Genomic DNA, 22,110 nt, shown 5'->3' with positions numbered 1-22,110 from the left:
TATATGGGTGCATACATGTGGAGGTCAGACATCAATGTTGGGTATTTTTCTTAATTTATCTCTATACTATTATATTTTTATTATTCTTTTTAAATAATAATTATTTATTTTTCGTACATGAGTACATCATAGGTATCTTCAGATATACCAGAAGAGGGCATCGGATCCTATTACGGATGGTTGTAAGGCACCATGTAGTTTTTGGGAATTGAACTCAGGACCTCTGAAGAGCAGTCAGTGCTCTAACTGCTGAGCCATCTCTCCAGCCCTATTCATATTATTCTTACTACTACTATTTCTCCTCCTCCTTTTCTTCTTTGAGGCAAGGTCTCACTCCGTAGCCCCAGCTGGTCTGGATCTCAGGATATAGACCAGCTGGCCTTGAACTCAAAGAAATCTACTTCTTTCTGCTTCCTGAATGCTGGGTTTAAAAGGCAAGCATAACCAAACACATAACACATTATTATTACCATTTTTTTTTTTTTTTTAAGAAAAGGCCCTCTCACTGAACCTAGCTCACTGATTTGGTCAGAATGACCAGCCAGTGAGCTCTATGGATCTGTTTGTCTCTACCTCCCCAGAGATGGTAATTACATGGGGACTTGGGATTGAGCTCAGGTCCTCTTGCTTGCATGGTAAACACTTTAGTTATTGAGCCATCTCTCCAGTCCTCACTCAGAATATTTTCTCTAATTACAATGCTACATTATATTCCCTACGGTCTATATAGCTATTAAAAAGAAAACATTTCCTAATCTCAAACTCAAGTCTTCCAATTTTTGGTTCAAATTCTGCCAGCTGGGTCTGCACGGTTTAGAGCATCCACTGGAGACCTTGAGCTGCACCTCCAGAGGAGGGCGCTGTTACAATCAGGGCAAGCTAAGACAAGGACATGAGGACAAGCTGGATAAAATAGTCCACAACTCCAAGTGGGGCTTTATTGAGCTACAGGATGGTGGTCATTTAAATACTCATTTTTGATTAAGACATACATCTGTGCTACCTCCTCCACTGTGACGCCTTATGTACTACTTACCGACTACAACTCAGTCTGAGCTCCCCCTCTGCCCTGATAGCCCCTCCTTCAGAGTTCCTCTGGCTCTGTGTTAATATGATGTTCCATACCCCTGGCTTTATGCCTTTCTAACAAGAACACAATGTTGGTTTGTTGTTGTTTAAGTCTTTCTTCACTACTCTTCAATATGTGTGCACAGGTCCTCAGTGAGCTGGCTCCACCCACGATTAGTGGTTTATCTCCTTTCTATAATCAGATTTTCTTCTGGTATCTTTACACCATCGTATCCAGCTGCTAAAGTCCCATGCACACTACAACATCATTCCTTCTCATTTCAACTTCCCTCTTCTAGGGGAGAGAGTATTCGTTATGGGCATCCTTTTTGTGGGAAAGGTTTCATACTTATACAACCCTAAAAAGGTCCTAAGACCCCAAAAAAGATCAAAACCCATAATTACATGGTCTTTTTTTTTCTTAACCAAATCTTCACTTATTCTCCTGGATCTAGGGACTCATCCCATACAAAGATATTCTTACCATTTGAACATGCCTGTTATCAATTTCTCTACCATTAATTTGATTGACTTATTTAACGCTATGTGAAAACTTTAAAATCAACGTGAGCATTGTGGCCTCGCTTTTGCTCTTTAATGTTTCACGACTGTGGATCTTTGCAGTGGTTTCAGAGTTCTTGTTCTAAGTGCTACAGGTACACAGACATACGACTGTGGACATGAAGATGGCTCATTGTTTTCAGTTTAATACCCGTGTAGAAGCTCATTTCAAAGGCACATTTCACAACTGTAACACTGTGTCTGGAACTGAGTGACACACTGCAGTTGACGGCTGTCCTGCTGTCTTACCTCGGCTTTACGGATATTTTCTCTAGCTTCATCTATTTTCTGTTCCAGCTCTGCTCGGCTCTGTTCTGATACAGCAACTCCATGGCATTCTAGTTCATTTAGAACCTATCAAAGAAAATAAAGATTTTTGTTTTCATGTTCTTTCCTTGAATATTTACATAATTCCAGAGGGTTCAGTGGCTAAAGCAATAATTAATTTAAAATTTTTTATTTCATTAATTTTTAAAAATTGAAAGTTGCAAAACAAGGAAGAGTCCTTGTCTTAGCCTTCCCTGATGATAACGACTTATAAAAGCATGCGGTAACAGCGCCCTCCTCTGGAGGTGCAGCTCAAGGTCTCCAGTGGATCCTCTGAACCACAGCAGAACAGAGCCTTAAGTTTACTGTGGTTTCCTGTGTCCTGCAGTACTGCACACGGCACCAGGGTTGACCTGCCTTTCCATGGCTCATAAGCTGGTGACCCCCCAGTTCTGGTCTTGCACAATAAGGCCACAATTAAGTGAAAGTTGGGATTCCGTGAACACTAGCTCTGTGATGCTGTTGTAGCTCATCTGATAACAGAGATGGCAGTGACGAAACCCACAGGACAGTAGAGTTGACAGTGAGGACACTCTGGGTAAAGTAGTCCACAACTCCAGGTGGACTTCGTTGTGCTACAGAATGGTGGGCATTTAAACACTCACTGTTTGCTTATCCATTTTCCATGTAATATTTTGGACCTAAGGCTAACAGGAGATGGAGAGTAAAAAAAAAGTCAAGAAATTGATAATACAATCTATATTCCTTATTTTCATCGCATAATTGTGACATGGATAGCTTGAATTTTTAAAATGGATAGATGCTGAGTTTTTTTGGTTTTTTTAAAAACAGGATGTTATGAAGCGTAGGCTATTTTCAAATTCACCAGGTCTCTGTCTTGAATTCTAATTTTCCAGTTTTATCTCTATGATTACAGATTTGTACCACCACACCTGCCTGATTATGGAGTATTCTCATAAAACAATTCTTGTAAAGAAACAAAAGACCTAATAACTGCACAATGGATCCGTCACATACACTTTACATCAATATACTACTGCCCCATCAATTTGTATTTTTCCAAACCATTATTTATGAAAATCTTTTATATGGGAATAAAAAAAGTGACATATCATTCCCTCAGTGTTTCTACCAAGCCTTGTCATGTATGCAGAAACAGATCTCATTCTTTTTAAAGCATATACCCAACAGTTCAACAACATTGCACTTATACTACTGCTTCTGGGACTTTTAAACTTCTTCTTTTTTTTTTTTTTTCTTTTTTCTTTTTTTCGGAGCTGGGGACCGAACCCAGGGCCTTGCGCTTGCTAGGCAAGCACTCTACCACTGAGCTAAATCCCCAACCCCTTAAACTTCTTTTAAAACAGCAAATGGCACTACACAAAGAACTTGTCTAATGACTCTTTGAAAACACAAATGTGTGTAGAGATAATCTCTTGTGCACTGTGTAAAAGCATTCACCTGTCAGTAAAAAGCTGATTGACCAGTGAACTGAGGCAGGATTAGACGGTGAGACATCGAGCAGAGAAAGAGTGGAATTCTGGGATTGAGTCAGGCAGGGAGATGGACACAGAGGAAGGTGGTTGCATGAAACAGGACCAGGCTACCAGCCACGTGGCGGGACTCAGAATAATAATAATTAAGTTATGAGCTAGTAGCAGAACAGGCCAAAACTTACGGTCTAAGCATTTATTCATAAATACAATTAAGTCTCAGAGTTGTTGGCTTGGGGAACTTATGTGCAGGTGGGAAAGCCCTCGGCTACTAAAGAGATACTTGTACATATTGCTTGTTCACTGGTTTGCTGTATTGGTGATCAAGTCAACTGCCTTGCACAAGTAAGCAGGTGTTCTCTTAGGAAGCTGGACTTCTATATTTTAATATGAGTAGACATGGCCAAATATATATATTCTACATTTTAATACAAAATTTTGAAAATGATTTAATTTTTATGGCTTTACAGAAAGCATAGTTTCATGTGTTACTGTCCACCTGTATTTCTGTGATATCAGGCACACACATATGGTGCACATGCAAACACAAATAAAAATAAAATTCAACTCTTTGACTCTATCTGAAATCTCATAGAAGGCTTCTGTGACAAGAAACGGTATAGACAAGAAGTCACTGAAGAGAAGTGTTAAAAACTGAGAGCTTTTTAAGAGCTGAAGTACAGCTCTTCACAGTTGATGGCTTCTGGTGTGGTGGGGGAGGACGGCTGACCACTAGGAGTATGATTATTCTCTGTTGAGTATATGGGTAATGCAAATTAGACTTGGTATTTTCTTTTTTCATTCTTCTTTTCTTTGGAGGAGGTGGACCTGAGAAGACTGAGAAGTGAATGTGATCAGGGTACATTAGGTGAAGCTCCCAAATAAACAGTAAGAAGATTGGGTTGGAAGAAACCTATCTGCAATCTGACTTCAGCCGCACACAGCCAGTGAGTGCTATCATACTTACCCGCTGCTGATGAACAATATTTTTGTGCTCACGTGCCACACGAGTGGCCCATTTTCGAGCCTCCTTATTTAGACTGTGTTCCTCTGTAGTACCAGTTTCTGATTCTAATTGTCGACTCTACAACACAAGAGAGAACAGAAAGAGAAGGACTGTTATCTCCACTGTAACTTTTTCCACTCTGTAGCTGGACCAGAGGGTCTTTCCTTAATCAGCACTGACAATGCAAGGCATATCCTACTAATGTGGGAAGCAAGGCCTCACTTCACAGAAAATCAGTATGAGATAGCTACACAGAGATTAGTAGCCTTGGAGGCCACTGAGGATGAACCAATCCCTTATGGTCAGCTTTGGGCCCCACCTTCTTTTTCTTTGGTAATGCTAGAAAGGTATCAATTTTGCTACTCCTTATCAGTGAAGAACTTATCAGGAAGTTCTCAACCTTCCTAATGCAATTCCTCAAGTTGTGGTGACCCCCAACCATAAAATTATTTTCACTGCTACTTCATAACTGTGATTTTTGCTACTGTTATGAATCGTAATGTACTTAGCAGTCTTAGGCAACCCCTGTGAAAAGATCATTCAAGCCCCCAGAGAGTAGACACAACACACAGGTTGAGAACCACTGTAAAGTTTCCTTGTCAAAAGAATGGAATATCTCTGGCCGGGTGGAGACAGGCATTCTGATCTGCATCAAGGATCAGAACATTGTACACATACTGTTTTCTCCCTTGAGTGAATCCAGCTGGGCCTGTCAATCACCTGGCCGCAGTTCGCTACCAAGGAATTCACCTGAAGACATACAAAGAAGAGGGGAAGAATAATCCCCTTAATGAGCTAATGCACTTACCTTTTCCAGAAACTCCATTTAGAGTAGCAGATTGAAAAAGTTCTGTCACGTAGTACTATGGAGACTGCCTGCCTTTTTTAGTTACTCTGAAAGCCTGAATACACACCCACTGAATCGCATATATGGAGGCCAGAGGGAAACTTGCAAGAGTTGGTTCTCTCCTTCCACTACATGGGTCCAGAGGATTGAACTCATATGGTTAGGCTTAATGACAAGTGCCTTTATCCATTGAGCCTTCTCACTGGCTCTGTTCTAGGTTTTCTCACTTGTCCTCTGAACCGCCCACAGCTCCTCCCCAGATTTCAGCCATGCAGTCACGTGCACTATCTGTCTATCACGTGTGCTAGCCTCCATTGCTGGACCTGCCTGTTTTCTTACCTTAACTTGAAAGCCTTTTCTTTCTCTTCTGTCTTACTCCACTCAGCAGCTATTAGGGCTGCTTGCCTACCTTGGTGTCTTTTTCCCCCTCAAACACTAATACACTTGTCCTTGAGATTCCTTATCATCTATTTCTAAATTTTGACAGGATCTCTTTATGCAGTTCTGTATGTTCTACTCACTTTGTAGGCCAGGCTGCTTCTAAATTTTTAAAATTGAGGTTGATAACTCAAAAGAGGGAACCCTAAATTCTCTAACAATAAGAACACAAGACTAGGAAGACAATGTGGAAGCATGAGTGACTACAGGTCTGCCTGGGCAAAATAGCCAACAAGACCCAGACTCCCAAACAAGTGGAACAAATGAAATACAATGAAAAAATTGTGTATTTTAAGAAAAATATCTGGGTCTTTATAGGTCATAATATTCCAAGCACTGTGCATGTTCACAATTTCATAGTTCTGTAATTTAAAATGCTTTGCAAAGTGTTGTTACAATAGTACCTGTGACCTTTCTAAAACTCGACAAATTCTAATGAAGTAAATTTTTTAATCAATAAAATCTGACAAATTAATTTGTGACCTGTGACCCTCCTCCCTCCTCTTTCCTTTTATCCTTTTGGGTCTGAGTTACTTAGGATGATATTTTCTAGTTGATTGCAAAACTCATGATGTCCTCATTCTTTTTTTTTTTTTTTTGGTTCTTTTTTTCGTAGCTGGGGACCGAACCTAGGGCCTTGCTCTTCCTAGGCAAGTGCTCTACCACTGAGCTAAATCCCCAACCCCAATGTCCTCATTCTTAATAGCTAAATAGTATTCCATTGTGTAAACTAACCACATTTAATGTATCTATTCTTCACTTGTGGAACATCTGGGCTGTTTTCAGCTTCTGGCTATTACAAATAAGGCTGCTATGGACGTCGTGGAACATTTGACCCTGTGGCATGTAGGACATCTTTTGGGTATATGCCCAAGAGTGGTATAGCTAAGTACTCAGGTAGATTTGTTTTCAATTTTCTGAGGAACCTCCAGATTGATTTCCAGAGTGGTTGTACCAGTTTGCAATCCCAGTCGCAATGGAGGAGTGTTCCTCTTTCTCCATACCCTTGCCAACATCTGCAAGTTTTCGATCTTAGCTATTCTGATTGGTGTGAGGTGGAATCCTCCAAGTTAAAGGCTGGTCTGCACTACATATAGTGCAAACAATACCTGAGCATGAAAGAAATAAAACAAACCCCAAACATACCCCTACGATGACCAAAAATCTTGTGTCTGAGATTCTCTAGGACACAGAACATGGTTATGGAGCAGCCTAAGAAGGTGCTTAGGAGCACAATCACAAGCGAGGCAAGAGTGAACTTGTGAAGTGTCAACATATTAAGTCATCTGTGCAAAGTTCTGAAGAACCAACCATATGGTAGGCTTCCTAGGAAAGACAAATAGGCCCCTTTGAAAGGCCGAAGAGATGAGAACAACCCCTTTAAACACTGAAGTTTCTAGAAAATGACACCTGTCCTCTTAAAAGTCAGCCTTTCATTGTTGGACACAGTGCAGTGCCTGTGCTCATATACTTAAGAGGGCAACATCTATTTACTTGACAGGAAGACTTGCCACAAATTCTCTTATCACTATCATCCTGGTGCATGAGAAACTGCTAAATGCAACAAAGTTTCCACCAGAACAAAAAGCTGTCCCTCATGTTACAAATTCTCAGCTAGGTGGCTGTGGCACATGCCTTTAATCCTAGCATTCAAGAGGCAGAGGCTAGTCTTTAATTTTTAGTAAACCTCCTACCTCTGCCTCCTGTGGTTTGGGATTATAAGTGTGGGCCAACACACCTGACTTTAGAGAGGCTTTTCGTTTGTAAGTATCATCTAAGAAATTGTAATATGAGGATATAAAGAACACTTTAGAAATCAAAATGGTATATGGAAATATAGACAAGAAAGTCTCCTTTCAGAGTTGACCATGAATCAGCTATTGAGTTATTAAACCAGATAACTTGCCATTGGTTGGTGGCATTTGTCTTTTTTTTTTTTTTTTTTTGGGGGGGGGGGGGTGGGGGTTGAACCCAGGGCCTTGCGCTTCCTAGGCAAGAGCTCTACCACTGAGCCAAATCCCCAACCCCTGTTGGTGGCATTTGTAATCACATGATTGTTAGTACTACAATTCCCAATTGATGGTAGTAATGAATAAAAATAAACTTGACTTTAAAAGTTCATTTTAGTGGCTGGGGAGATAGCTCAGTGGGTAAATGCTTGCCTTGCAAGCATGAGGGCCTGAGTTTAAACACTAGACTCAGTTACAGGCACACATGTACATGCATACACAATTGTACTAGAACACACACACACACACACACACACACACACACACACGCACTCACGCACATACACACATCCTTTTTGTATAGTATTCTAAAACATAAGTCATTGTAATATATTAAGATAACTTGAAGTTTTGTTAGTATGAAATAAGTTATGTTAAACAAGTTTCAGTGATGGAAAAATGGCTAGGTCATTAAAAAACTCTGCTCTTTCAGACCAGAGTTCATTTCCCAGCACCCACATAGGGCAACTATAACTTCTGATTCAGAGAATCCAACATTATGGTCTCCTTGGGGAGATACGCACGCTCATGGGCAGCCACACACAAGTAGAAATAAATCTATGGGTGGGGAGGAGAGGAATGAGAAACTCTAAGCCTCAAGAGAGCACTTGCTTTCAAACTCTGTCAGCTCCAGCACTTGCTGAGTGACTTTAAACAAACTTCCTCAACTTTAGAGCAAGAATACAAAATTGCATCTAAAATAGTTGTTAAGAAAGATTGAATAAGTTAATAATAAGATATACAACTAGAAAAATGTCTAGCATGAAGTAATGTTCAGAGAATGTCATCCATTAATTTTTATTATTTTTCGATTACAGTTATATTGTTTCTTGATACCTACATGATAAACTTTAGCTCATCATCAAGATTTAATCCATAACTAGGGACTGTGAGATGGTTCAGGGGTAAGGGCATTTGCCATCAAGCCTGATGACCTGAGTTTGACTCCTGGGACCCACATAAAAGGAGGAGAGAATTAACTCACAACCTGGCCTTTAACTTTTATATTAGTAAATAAACATTTAAAAGAAGATTTGCTTAAAAAAAGAATCTAAAGAACAAATTAAGAATTTATAATGGATAAAAGCTTTAAGTATATATTTTATCAAAGTAGATATATGAAGGTCTGGTAAGCTCATGAAAACATTCAACAGCTACTCATCAAGTAAATAGAAACCAAAAACTGCCATAAAATACTATTTTATAACCACAAGAATGGCTAAAATCAAAGAGATGGGCTAGTGTGTAGCTCAGCAGCAGAATGCTTCCCTAGTACACATAAAGCCCTTTAGTTTGACCTCTAGCTTTGTGAAATGAACAACAAAAATAGAAAGATAACACAGATATTTGTAATGATATGGAGAAGCAAGAGCCTTCATATAAAACTAGGGGAGACAAAAATTGGTGCAGATACTTTGGCAAACAGCTCAGCATTTTTCTAAAAATGATTTAAACATAAACTGTTAATGACCCAGTAACCCTAGGCATATTGGTAGCATTATGTCCCCATCACCCTCCCCATCCATGTGCATGTGTGTGTGTGGGCCAGAGACAACCTTGACCATCCCTCCTCAGGTGCTGCCCACTGTTTTTTGAGATACAGTCTCTCACTAGCCTGGAACTCACCAAGCAGGCTAGGTGGACTATCATTCAAGTTATAGAGATTCACCAGTCACAGCATTGGGATTATTTTTCAAATTATAATTACAGCATTTCTCCTTTCCCTTTCCTTCCTCCAAACCTTCCCGTATACCCATCTCTGCTCTCAGTCAAGCTCATCTCTCTTCTTCGGGTAATTGCTGTTGCACACATGTATGTATAGACATATTCCTAACTGTTACCTGCTCAGTCTGTATGTTACTTCTAAGTATATTTTAGGACTCACCACTTGGTACCAGACAATGAACTGGTTTGCTCTTCCTGGGGATTATTAAGCATACCACCAAGCCTGATTTTCTTAAAAATATGGGAACTGGCTTAAACTCAGATGGTCATGTTTATAAGACGAGCACTTTACCGACTTAGCTGTCTTCTAAGCCAGGTGAGAGCCAAGGTGAAAAGCCACCTAAATGCCCACCAAATGACAAACAGCATGCAGAATATTCATACAATGAAATATTAATCAGAAATTTTATATTCAACAACATGGATAAATCGGAAAGACATGCTAACCAAGAGAAACAAGACACAACAAACTACAATACTGCATGATCTAATTTAGTGAAATGCCTAGAAAAGGCAAATTACAGAGACAGAAAATATGAGTTGCTTGTGGCAGAGGACGGGAGTGAAAATGAGGGGATCTTCTCATGGTCATATGAGTGTTCTATGATTTACTTATGATGATGCTTAAATAACTCTGTAAACACAGAAATTATTGAGTGTACTGGACTGAGTAATTTATATAAGTATGCCTCAACAAACTATTCAAAAATTATCATAGCAGGATTTACCGATTATATCAGTTACTGGACACCAAGAAGAGAATGTCACCAAATACACTTAAAACCTTATTCTTATCTGTGAACATGTTAGTGAGCTCATCTAGTCCAGAGTCTGTAGTTTAGCATATAGCTGAGTGACCTGCATATAGAGTAGGGATTCAGTGTTTGCTGAAATAACATAGGCTTCAAAACGAGATGAGAGCAAGAATGCTTTTTAGATGCAATACAGACTGAGAACAGAGGTAATCAGTCCTTCCTGCATGGCTGGGGTTCACCTCACAGGATGAGTGAGTTAACAGCTCTGACTTGGACTCTGCTCCACAATAGGTTTAGTGCTACCACTCTAAAAGGCAGGCTCCATCCTTGCAAAGAACCCTAGACTATATGGAGAGGAAAAAATATTGAGGCAGGGATTACTCTTTCTGAATAGAAAAAATTGCACACAAAGGCTGAAAAGATGGATCAGTGGTTAAGAGCACTGGCTGCTCTTACAGAGGACCTGAGTTCAGTTCCCAGCACCCACACAGTGACTCACAGACATCTGTAACTCTAGATTCAGGGGTTTCCTAGCACACACAAAGTGCACAGACATGTGTGAAGGTAAAAGCTCACACACATATATTTTATAGTTAGCGATCTAGAATGATCTTTGTAAAATTGCTCTTATCTTCTTCATTATAAAAAAAATTGTTCCACAAGCACTGGACGTTCCTTTTCAGAAGAGAAAATGTATAGCAGAAAGAATATAAAAGCTGACATCACAACAGCTATGTGCCATTCACTCACAATAGGACTCTGGCCAAGTTTCTTTTACTTATTAGGCTCTAGTTTTCTTTTAAGAAAGGCAGGATTAGCTCAATGCCCTCACACTGAGGAAAGTTAAGGTACTCCAGATAAGATGAAGAATGAGCGCCTCACTTTCTTGGTTACAAACAATAAGGAACAATTTTCTAATTTGTAAGATAAAAACTGAAAGCCATGGCTGATTATTAAAGGGCCCCTTAGCCATACATAATATGACTTTGACTCCAACATCAATCATATCAGGTTCCACCCTTCAGTGACACGCAAGCCCACACACTCCACCCTTCCACCCTTTCCCATACCCCATATACCTCAGCTATCGTCATTCTCAGAGCACTGACAGGAGAGAGCTCAATATCCACCAGTTGGGCAGCTTTTAAACTCTGCCCAGTAAAGATTGCACAAGGACAGAAAACAGCAGAGTTAGAATTTTAAGGCAAACAGAGACATCACAGCTAAGCATATTAGCACAGTGCCTAGAAACAGAGAGGTCTATAGTTGAGCTTTGGAAAAGTAAGGTGAGAGTCACTATTATTCTAACTTTTTGATGGTAAATGGTCAAAGAAAAAAAATATCTCAAATCGGCCAGAGTTTTAAGTTTGTCAAATTTGATAAATTTATTTATGCTACGTGTCTTCTTTTTCTTTTATAAGCAACATCTCATTTTGTAGCTCACGTTACCTTCGACTATTAAACTCTGAGGCAACTCTCCTGCCTCAGCCTTCCTGACTGATGGAATTACAGGAGTGAGCCACCACACAGAATCATATCTTCTCCTTTTCTGCTTATGCATTCCAGGCTTCAGAAAAGTTAAACTCTAAGAAAATATCATTGAGTCATTAAGCAAAGCTGAGTGATTTTAAAGGAAGGAAAAACTAGGGAGGTAGCTTAGCAACAGAGCACCTGTCTAGCATGTGTGAAGCCCTAGGCTTTATCTCCAACACTGACAAAAAATAAAAATGAATAAAAATTTAAAAGGAGAGGCAATGCTGTAACAAAAAATGATTATTATACAAAGAAAAATAAGAATTTCATCAATTTCTTCCATATAACCTGCAACACAAGGCTATTTAGAATGTAACGGGGGATGGGGAACTGGAATGATGGCTCACACTGTAATCCCAGCATGTGAAAGGCAGAGGCAAAGATTTCTGTGAATTTGAGGATAGTCAGTGCTACAAAGCTGAGATCTTATTTTAGAAGAAACTAAAAAAAAAAAAAGAGTCAAACATATATGTATGTATTAGACTCTTGAACTATATACAAGTTCTTCAGGTATTGACTCTTATTTTAAGACTTACAAATACACTTTGCTTTTGTCTTAGCTTACCTATTTTAAGAGAATATGCTAGATATGTTCATACATGTCATCCTTTTGTATTATTAAGTTCTGTACTTTTATTATCAAAATAATATTTTGTTTTTTTCAAAAGCCAAATAATTATAAACATTTTTAATAAACAGAAAAACATGACTGCTATTTTAAAACTGCTCATTGGGACTCAATGTTGATAGTTTTTTTTTTTTTTTTTTTTGGTTTTTTTTTTCAGAGCTGGGGACCGAACCCAGGGAATTGCGCTTCCTAGGCAAGCGCTCTACCACTGAGCTAAATCCCCAACCCCAATGTTGATAGTTTTAACAATTTGAAATATGAAGGAAGTTAACAAAGACCTATAATTTATATAAAACCAACCAAAATATTTTCATACACATTTTTATCTGTGTATATTCACACACATTTCATACACATTTAATCATACATATTAATTAATTCTATTCCGATTAAAATTTAGCTACTGGCTGGTTTGAAGGATATAATATAAAGAATTTCATGCCCAGAGAACATAATTTGTACTTGAAAAAAATCCACTGAATACATTTTCTTTTCTGGTTGTTTTCAGATTTCTGGCAACTTTTCTAACCTGACTTACATAGTAGAGAATTGTTAGCACAAAGACACAGGGTATGCTAGCCACACTAAGAAAGGACCAGTGCGGTTTCTCTATGCTTTCACTTGTTATAAAATTAATGAGATACACTCAGCTTCTGCTGCTTCTTCAAGAACAAACAACCAGTAAAATCGAAGATGAGCATTCCCTTACAGTATCACTGTCACAAGGCTGGAACTGGAAGGGCTGAGGCTTGTGAAATACAGCATTCTCTTGTAGAAACAGCTGAAGGTTATAGTCCCGTACCACCTAAAGACAAAACAGGAACCTGTAAGTCTTGAGTAAAGTCAAAATGTCCAGTAATTATATTCTAAAGTTTAAAGTTAAGGGGCTGGCCAATGGCACAGTGGGTGAAGAGCACTTGCCACACAAGCCTGGATTCAGTCACCAGAACCCAGGTAAGGTGTAAGGGAGAACCAACACCGCAAGGCTGTCCTCTGATTTCTACAAGAATGCTACTGCATGCCTCCCATCATATGCACGTGCGCACACACACGCACACACACGCACACACACACACACACACACACACACACACACACAACATGATGATAAATTTTAAAATGTTTAAGACATTTATTTAGCTCTTTTTATTTACTTATTTTTGATACAGAGTCTTACTATGGATCTCTGACTGGCCTGGAATGTATTCTGTAGACCTTGAACTCACAGGGATTCACCTGCCTCTGTCTTCTAAGTGCTGGAATTAAAGCTATATATCACCATATCTGGCTTACTTTCTTTAAAACAAACAAACAAACAAACAACAATTTATTTTATTTGTAATTATATGTATGTGCATATGTCTGTGTTTAGGTCTGTGTACCTATGAATGCAGGTCTCCATGGAGGCCAGAAGGTGTCAGACACCCTAGAATTGGTATTACAGACAGCCTGAGGTGGGTGTTGGGAACCCAACTTAGGCCCTCTACAAGATCACTACTTGTTCCTAACCACCGAACCATCTCTCTATACCCTCTGTTATATTCTAAACAAACAAGAAATCTTCCAGTATTATATGGTGAAAAAGAAATAAAAATGTTACACATCTTACTTTCTGTTTAACTGAGTTCTTACTTATGTGTCTGATTTTCTCAAGAATCTAAATTTGGAACATACTAGTTTAGACACGATTCTGGATTAGGACACCAAACAAATAATATGCAATATTTTAGGATGATAAGATAGCTCCATAAAAAAACCTTATTGGGGCTGTGAGGCAGGAGATGGACAAGATTAGAGAGGAGCAGAGTTGGAAGCACATACTCCCTCTTGGTTTCTCCTAGCTCATTTTCTTGTGTAAAAAAAAAATTATTTTCATTAAGTGTATATGGTTCATAGGCCTCTTAAGTCTGAAAGCCAGCTTACTGCATGATATATATACCTCGAGAAAGGCTAGGTGTGAGCAGTATTTAACAATCCAAGTTCTACTTAGCCACCGCGTGGCCTTTACTCGTCCTTTATTTGCTGTACATCAGAGATCATTAAAAACTGGTCAGAGGTGCAACTCCACTCTTTTGCATACAGTTATATATTTACCTCAGTGCCTTTTATGAAGATCAAGTCCTTTCTACTTAATAGTAAGGGTACATCTGTTGAGATCAGTTGCCTATGTAAATACAGGTTTATAACAAGATCAAACTTTATTCCACTGGTCACTTATGCCTCTCCTGATGTCCATACCATACTGTCTTGATTTCTGTGACTTTATAGTAAGCTTCATACGCTGGAATTATGAGTTCTCCAAGTTTTGCTTTTCCTTTTCAATATTACTTCAGCTATTTAGGGTTTCTCACAGTTCCATATAAACTCGAGGTTTGTCTTTTTCACTTCTATAACAGAAATGGCTATTGGAGTTTTGATAGGGGTTATATTAAATCTGTAGAACTTTGGGTGATACTATTAAGTCAGCAATATGAAACCCTCCAATTTATTTTCATTATTTCTATTTATCTAGATCCTCTTTTGCAGTATTTTGAAATTTTCAGTATGTAATTCAATGGTTGAATTTATTCTCAGGTACTTTATTCTTTGGATACTACTGTACTTGGAACTGATTTAATTTTATTTTCAAATCATTAATTGATAAGAGTATAGACACACAACTGATTATTGTGGTTTGATCTTATTTCCAGAGTAACTTTGCCAAATTGCTTTTTTTTATCTGGATTACTTCAGTAGTTTCAGTAGAATCGTGCCATTTCCAACTAGCGATACATTTTATTCTTCTCTTTCTAAGCTAACTGTTTAAGTTAGGACCGTGAGTATACCACTGCGGTATAGTCATGAGGGTGGTTCCTGATTTTGGTAAACATACGATAGTCCACTATTGAGCATGGTATTAGCTTTTGGATTTTCACAAAGGCATGGTGTTCTACAAATTCCCACTCACTTTTAGTTTACTCGGGTTTTTTTTTTTTTTTCATATCCCTTGTTTTTTGTTTGTTTGTTTTGAGACAGAGTCTCCTTGTTATGTAGCTCTGGCTATTCTGGAACTAGCTATGTAAGCCAGGCTGACCTCAATCTCATAGGGGCGCACCTGCCTCTGCCTTTCTCTGTCTCTGTCTGTCTCTTGAGTCCTAGGATAAAAGATGCTAACAGCCAGCTTTTCATATCCACGGTAACGATCGTAATTTTGTTCTTTAATTTACTAAATTTACTTTTCTGGTTAGTTTTCAAGATATTACATATATCAATGGACAGTTTCCAAAGAAATACAGGATAAAATTGTCAAGTTATAGACTGTTCAGTGAGCTACACTACTATTTGGTAGAGATATCTTTTGCGGGCAGAAAGCAGGCACATAGAAACACACTATACAGGACAGCAGAGCTGCTTTTGCAGCTACCATTCTAGAAAAAATATCTCTGGCAACATCTGCTTCAGTTACATATACAAAGCATTTCATAAAATATTAAGGAGAAGGGCAAGCTTTATAAATAATTAAAATTTAACAGACGCTCCTAGGACCAGCTGTTTCCATTTGGGGGATGAAAGCTGCAGAGAGCTCTTTCACATTTGTAGATGTAGTGTCCACATGAATTACCCTTGCAACATCTTTGGGACTATATTACATTGTAAGCATGTGAGAAAAACAGAGTTTTACCCAAACAAATAACAGTGTAGAATAAAAAAGTCAAGATTTTCAAACATTCCATTCAGGTAGCAATCTCTAGGTTGCTTTCTGAACCATAACCGAACAGCATAACAAGCCGTTTGTAACAGAAAAACACATGGCACAAAACTCGTAGGTGTGAGATCTTCTCGCTTACAACAGGGCACATCTCCAAGCTACATCATTCCTATTGAATTTTTATTCCTACCACTTTCAGTCTTGACATAAGAGCGTCTCATTCACACCTCACCCCCAGGGAGAGAGGCTTGTGAGTAAAAGCAAAAAATAAAAGCTTATTTCTTTGTATCCAAAGAAGTTCATAAATTCTTAATTAATTTTCAATAAAATAAGAAAAAGAGATAAAATATCACAGTAGAGTAACAGTACAGTAACAGAAGCACTGTGTGTGTGTGTGTGTGTGTGTGTGAGAGAGAGACAGAGAGAGAGACAGAGAGAGACAGAGAGAGACAGAGACAGAGACAGAGACAGACAGAGACAGACAATCTCAGGCTCAGTCTGTCTTCTTTTCCAAACAAACATGGGATTCACAATGTAAGAAAACCCAGAAAAATCAAAATCAAATATATGCACAATATTAGCCAGTTTTCACACCTACGTAATTTTTTATTACTTTTATTTTTTTTACAGTCTAGTCGTTGCTCCCCCCTCCTGGATGCCTACATATTTTATAAACTAAAAATAGTGAGATTTTCTTGAAAAAAGAAATTTCAAAGAATTCTGCCAAAAGATAACCTGGCAGAATAAAAATAGATTACAGTTTCCAGTAAAGCTGGAAATGAAAAACATCATTCTGCCATATTGCCAGTAAATGCAAATTCATGGACTAATGAGAAGATGTAGAAATAAAAATAAGAGCTCTTCGTAGAAGCAGGGCGTGTGTGTGTGTGTGTGTGTGTGTGTGTGTGTGTGTGTGTGTGTTTGTGTGTGTGTGTATTTAACTGATTGAAAACAAGAAAAATAAGCTTTTCAAGAAATAGCAAGACCCCTGTGGTTGAATTAGGGAAAAGCTGGAAGAAGCTGAGGAGGAGGGGGACCCTGTAGGAGGACCAGCAGTCTCAATTTTCCTGGACCCCCAAGATCTCTCAGACACTGGACCACCAACCAGGTAGCATACAGCAGCTGATATGAGGTCCCCAACACATATATAGCAGAGGACTCCCGAGTCTGGGTTCAGTCAGAGAAGAGACTGACTAACCCTCAAGAGACTGGAGGCCCCAGGCAGTTGGGAGGTCTAGTGAGGTGTATGTGTGGGGTAGAAACATCGTCATGGAGACAAGGGGCAGTGTGGGGTGGGGGGAGGAGGTATGGAACATGGAATAGTCAGAGGATGAACCAGGAGGGGGATAAAATCTGGAGTGTAAATAAAAGATTAGGAATACCCAAGATACAATTCACAGACCACATGAAGCTCAAGAAGGAAGACCAAAGTGTGGATGCTTCAGTCCTTCTTAGAAGGGGGAACAAAAAATATTCACAGGAGGAAATATGGAGACAGTGTGGAGCAGGGACTGAAGGAAAGGCCATCCAGAAATTGTCCCACCTGGGGATCCATCCCATATACAGCAACCAAACCCAGACAATATTGCGGATGTCAAGAAATGCACGCTGACAGGAGCCTGATATAGCTGTCTCCTGAGAGGCTCTGCCAGAGCCTGACAAATACAGAGGTGGATGCTTGCAGCCAACAATTGAACATTAGTCCCCAATGGAGGGGGTATAAAAAGGACTGAAGAACAACAATGTCAACCAACCAGACCTCCCAGAGCCCCTAGGGACTAAACCACCAACCCAAGAGTGCACAGGGATGAACCTATGGCCCCAGCCACATATGTAGCAGAGGATGGCCTTGTTGGACATCAATGGGAGGAGAGGCCCTTGGTCCTGTTAAGGCTTGATTCCCCAGCATAGGGGAATGTCAGGGTGGGGAGGTGGGAGGGAGTGGGGGGGCAGGGGAGACAGTGGGTTTCTGGAGGGGAAACCAGGAAAGGGGATAACATTTGAAATGTAAATAAAAAAATAATCCAATAAAAAATGTCAAAAAAAGAGAAAAATGTTAAATAAAATTATAAAATAATTAGCAAGAATGCTAAATAAAGAATATAGAGAGAAATACTTTAGATAAAGTAATAAGTGAAGAAACAGAGCAGTGGAAAACAAAACAAAATGTAGTTCTGTCAAAATTATTAAAACTGACTGGTGTCACCAAAAATAAAGTACAAACACAGAAACAACAAGGCAAATGTCCTCAGAGACAGACGAGCTTTTAAAAGATGTGTACCACCAGATCTGGTAAGTGGACAATTACGTAGAAAAACAAAAACTGCTATAGTGTAGCAAAATACAATAAAAAAACTGAGAAAAAATTTCAGAACTGACCACTAAACAATTTTTTACAGTAGTCAAAAACCATTATGAAGGAACAAAACCAATATGCTTTTATAGACTTTCCTCCAATATTATCTTATGACTTCAAATATATACATTAAAACAGAAGAGAATTGGCCACGTGTAGTAGAGCACACCTTTAATCATGGTGCTTTGGAGGCAGACGCAGGTGAGTTCAAGGCCAGTCTGGTCTGTATGTTGAGTCCTAAGCCAGTCAGAACTACATTGTGAGACTGTCTCAAAAACCAATGAATGAATGAAGAAATAAATCAATCCATAAATAGAGTAAAAAGATGTCCACCATGAACACCTGTATACTTATTACCACAACTCCAAAATTAAAATTTTACTTCTTTTTCTTTCAAAAACATTCATCCATTCATCCAATCCTCCTTTACGCATCAATGTTTCGCATCTTTTATAGGAATTGGGTAGAGTATTGGAACTTGCTACCTTAAATGCTTTCCCTTCTTTAAATGTTTAGAGAAGACTGATTGATTTTACATGGATGAGTGTTGTGCATGTATGTGTGTGTTATGTGCACCATGTGTGTGCCTGGTGCCCACGGGGGTCAGAAGAGCGTGTGTGTCAGATCCCATGAACCAGGAGGTAGAGTTGGTTATAAGCAATCCACGCCATGGATGCTGGATCTGAACCTGGACTCCTTGAAAGAGCAACATGTACTCTGAACTGCTGAGCTCCTTTCCAGACCCACCTGACTGATCCACACAGAATCAGGAGTTAGCTCAGGTGCACTGCAACAAGAATGTTGCACTGGGAGCTGTTTAGGATAAAGAATCTGTGTGCCTTTCTCATTCCTGACTTGTGAAGATGGACACCCTGATTTCTAACAGTTTCTAAAGACATTACTCAGTTTTCATTCTCCTTGGTGAAAGAAAGAAAGAAAAGAAGGGAGGAAGGGAGGAAGGGAGAAAGGAAGGCAGGAAGGAAGGAAAGAAGGAAGGATGAAGTTGGTCTTAGAAGTAGTAGATTTAGATAGAATGTATACATTTTTAAATGCATAGAGTCAGGATATAGTCATAATGCATTTTCTAGAAAGAAAGTAACATTTACAGGCATAATTTGTCTCCTAAAGCAAAGATTCACCACCTTTAAAAATAAACATAATTTATCTGATTCTGAGGACAAATAATCATTAATTTTCTTTGTAAATGCAGTGTGGCATGTAGGCAAAGTTAGTAGGTCAATATTTTAAATGAAAATATCATTCATAACCAAAGAATGATAGCATATAGAAAGTAAGTTTAAATTTACACTCCAAGGCATTATAGAATTTATTTCTAAATCAATTATCACATGCTGCATTCCTTGTGTACACTTTTCTTCCTGTCTGCATTGATAGATGACCTTGTTTTTCTCTCAGATGAATGAGTTGAATGGATTTCAAGTTCCTGTGAGCAGACCATTCTTCACTGATTCTTCTCAAAGGAAATGTGTATGGCAACAGGCTGATGTCTCAGCTAGCCTGCGTATCACATCCCTTCATTCAATCCGTCCGGGAAGTGATCAGAACATTCTCCCACTTTGTTAAGGAGAATTTTTTCAGAATGTCCTTTAAAACTTGTTTCTACATCATTAGTATCTTCATTTTGAATATTCAAAATAACTTCAGATTATAAAATGGCAATTCTACCCATTGCATTGAAGACACATTACCTTGCTGGAGTTTTCTAGTAAAAACTGGAATGTATTCTGCATAGCCTGGCAAGCTTCTAGCTCGGTCCGGCTGAAGGCTATTAAGTAATCCTTGAGATGCTCATATACATTTCCATCAAGAGCCTAAAAGACAGGAAGATTACAGAAGACAAGAATTATGACAGAGCTTTGGCACACAATTCCTTTGTCTTTAAAAATGTAGAAATGTGCAATTTCACAATCTATTAATAAACTGACAAGAGGCAGAGAGTATTATACAAGAGTATGTGAACAGTGAGCAGTTATAGAGGAGTGTTGAATTTCTAATGAATAGCAACCAACAAAGGGAAAAATCTAATATTGCTAAAGCTTAGGGAAAAAAACCAGAGTATTTTGGAAAAAAAAATCTGGGTTTAGATCTTTGCTTCTCTGCTTCTGTAGACACTTCATGACAATTAGGTGTAGGAATTTTACAGGGACTCTTAGAAAGAAAGAATCCAGGTACAGAGCCTGGAACACATATACAGTAAACACAAATTTCCTCTATTAGTGGTAAAATTAGGCTTTAGTATATATTTGTTACAGAGCAATCTGAGAGAAACATAAAATGTCATGAACATTTACGCCCATGTGTTTATCTACATGGAAAACATCCCTGCCACACACAACTTAAACAGAGAGGTCAAAGGTTAAACACTCAGGACTCAATAACCATTCCAAGAACTTTCCTGTCATTCTAACCTATCAAAACAGCAGCCTGATCTTTTAGAAATCTATATTTTTTTCTTCTCATCAGTTATCAAAACTGTCACAGGGCTAGTTCTGCATAGTGACTGTTGCTGTTCTCCAATGAGAGCTCACCAGTTCTCTCAAACACACAAAGTGCCAGTGAGCTTTCTTTCATAATGGCTTGAGTACATTTCTTTGTCCCAGCAATGCTGCCAACCTTTCCTTTGTCCCCTAGTCATTCTAGGGGTCATTTCACCATGTGTGCATGTGTTCTGGATTGCAATATTATTCTTATTACTTCCAAATAAAATGTTTTTGTTTTGGAGTTTCACTCCTAAGTTTATTTCAGCTTTCGCACCTGCTTCTAGTTCCCTGGGGAGACACACAGGACTGCCTTTGGCCATATGGCAACTTTTGTCTTCTGTAGTGCTGCACTTTATCAACAATCAATTCCTAACGATTCTCTGTGTCCTTGTCACCACTTGTGTGTGTGTGTGTGTGTGTGTGTGTGTGTGTGTGTGTTATTCTTTGTGCTTTTTCCTGGTACTGTTGATATTTTATTATTTTATGTGTATGAGTGTTTGCCTGAATGTGTAAATACATGTGTACAGTGTTCATGGCAGTAGAAGAGCACATTAGATCTCCTTAGACTGGAGTTATAGATGTTTGTGAGCCATCTCTTCACCTCTGAGCCATCTTTCCAGCCCCTTTGACCTGTGTTTTCAAACATGAGAGCTGTTCTAATGATGAGATAATATCTCAGTGTGACTTGAGGGTTCATTTCTGTAGTTACCAATAATGCTGAGCATCCTTACATGTTTTGCTCTATATCATTATATTTTCTTTAGAGAATTATCTAACTCAAATCTTTGACTTTTTTTTTGAGACAGGGTCTCCTGTAGCACCACTTGAACTTGTTATACAACTAAAAGTACTTTCAAGTTTCAAAGAAAAATATTTATTTATAGAAGATACACATGTGTCATGGTGCATATATGGCAATCAGAGTAGAATTCTGATTTTTTTCTTGCTATGTTGCGGAACCTGGGGATCAAACTCAGGTTGCCAGGCCTGCACACAAATGCCTTTACCCACTGAGCCATCTCACTGGCCCACCCTTAGCTTTTGACCCTTCTGTTTCCACCTGAGGTCCCAGGTATGTGCTGCCACACCTGGTTTATACAGTAATTGAATCCAGAGATTTTTGCATAATGGCCAAATAGTCCACCATCTGGACCATATCTCCAGCCTGTTTCATAGCTCTTAGTTGGGGTCTTTTCTGATTTCAAGTGGCAATA

The 22,110-nt window shown here is 38.8% G+C and overlaps 1 protein-coding gene across 3 annotated transcripts in view; it reads right to left on the bottom strand.

Moving 5' to 3' along the window:
• Nucleotides 1-22,110, bottom strand: part of Fchsd2 (FCH and double SH3 domains 2) — a 189,833-nt gene that overhangs the window by 37,492 nt on the left and 130,231 nt on the right. For 2 of the 3 annotated variants that reach the window (XM_032893067.1, XM_032893065.1), the window contains 4 exons: nt 20,105-20,227; nt 13,061-13,156; nt 4,378-4,494; nt 1,879-1,983 (listed from right to left, as the gene is read on the bottom strand). In XM_032893067.1, coding sequence (XP_032748958.1) covers nt 1,879-1,983; nt 4,378-4,494; nt 13,061-13,156; nt 20,105-20,227 — 441 coding nt within the window. Of the gene's footprint in view, nt 1-1,878; nt 1,984-4,377; nt 4,495-11,269; nt 11,342-13,060; nt 13,157-20,104; nt 20,228-22,110 lie in introns of all 3 variants that reach the window. The other variant, XM_032893066.1, reaches the window with a different exon arrangement.

Source organism: Rattus rattus, chromosome 2 (assembly GCF_011064425.1).
Source record: "Rattus rattus isolate New Zealand chromosome 2, Rrattus_CSIRO_v1, whole genome shotgun sequence".
NCBI classification, from domain to species: domain Eukaryota; kingdom Metazoa; phylum Chordata; class Mammalia; order Rodentia; family Muridae; genus Rattus; species Rattus rattus.
The sequence above is the reverse complement of the archived record's forward strand: the minus strand, read 5'-3'. Positions and strand labels throughout refer to the sequence as shown.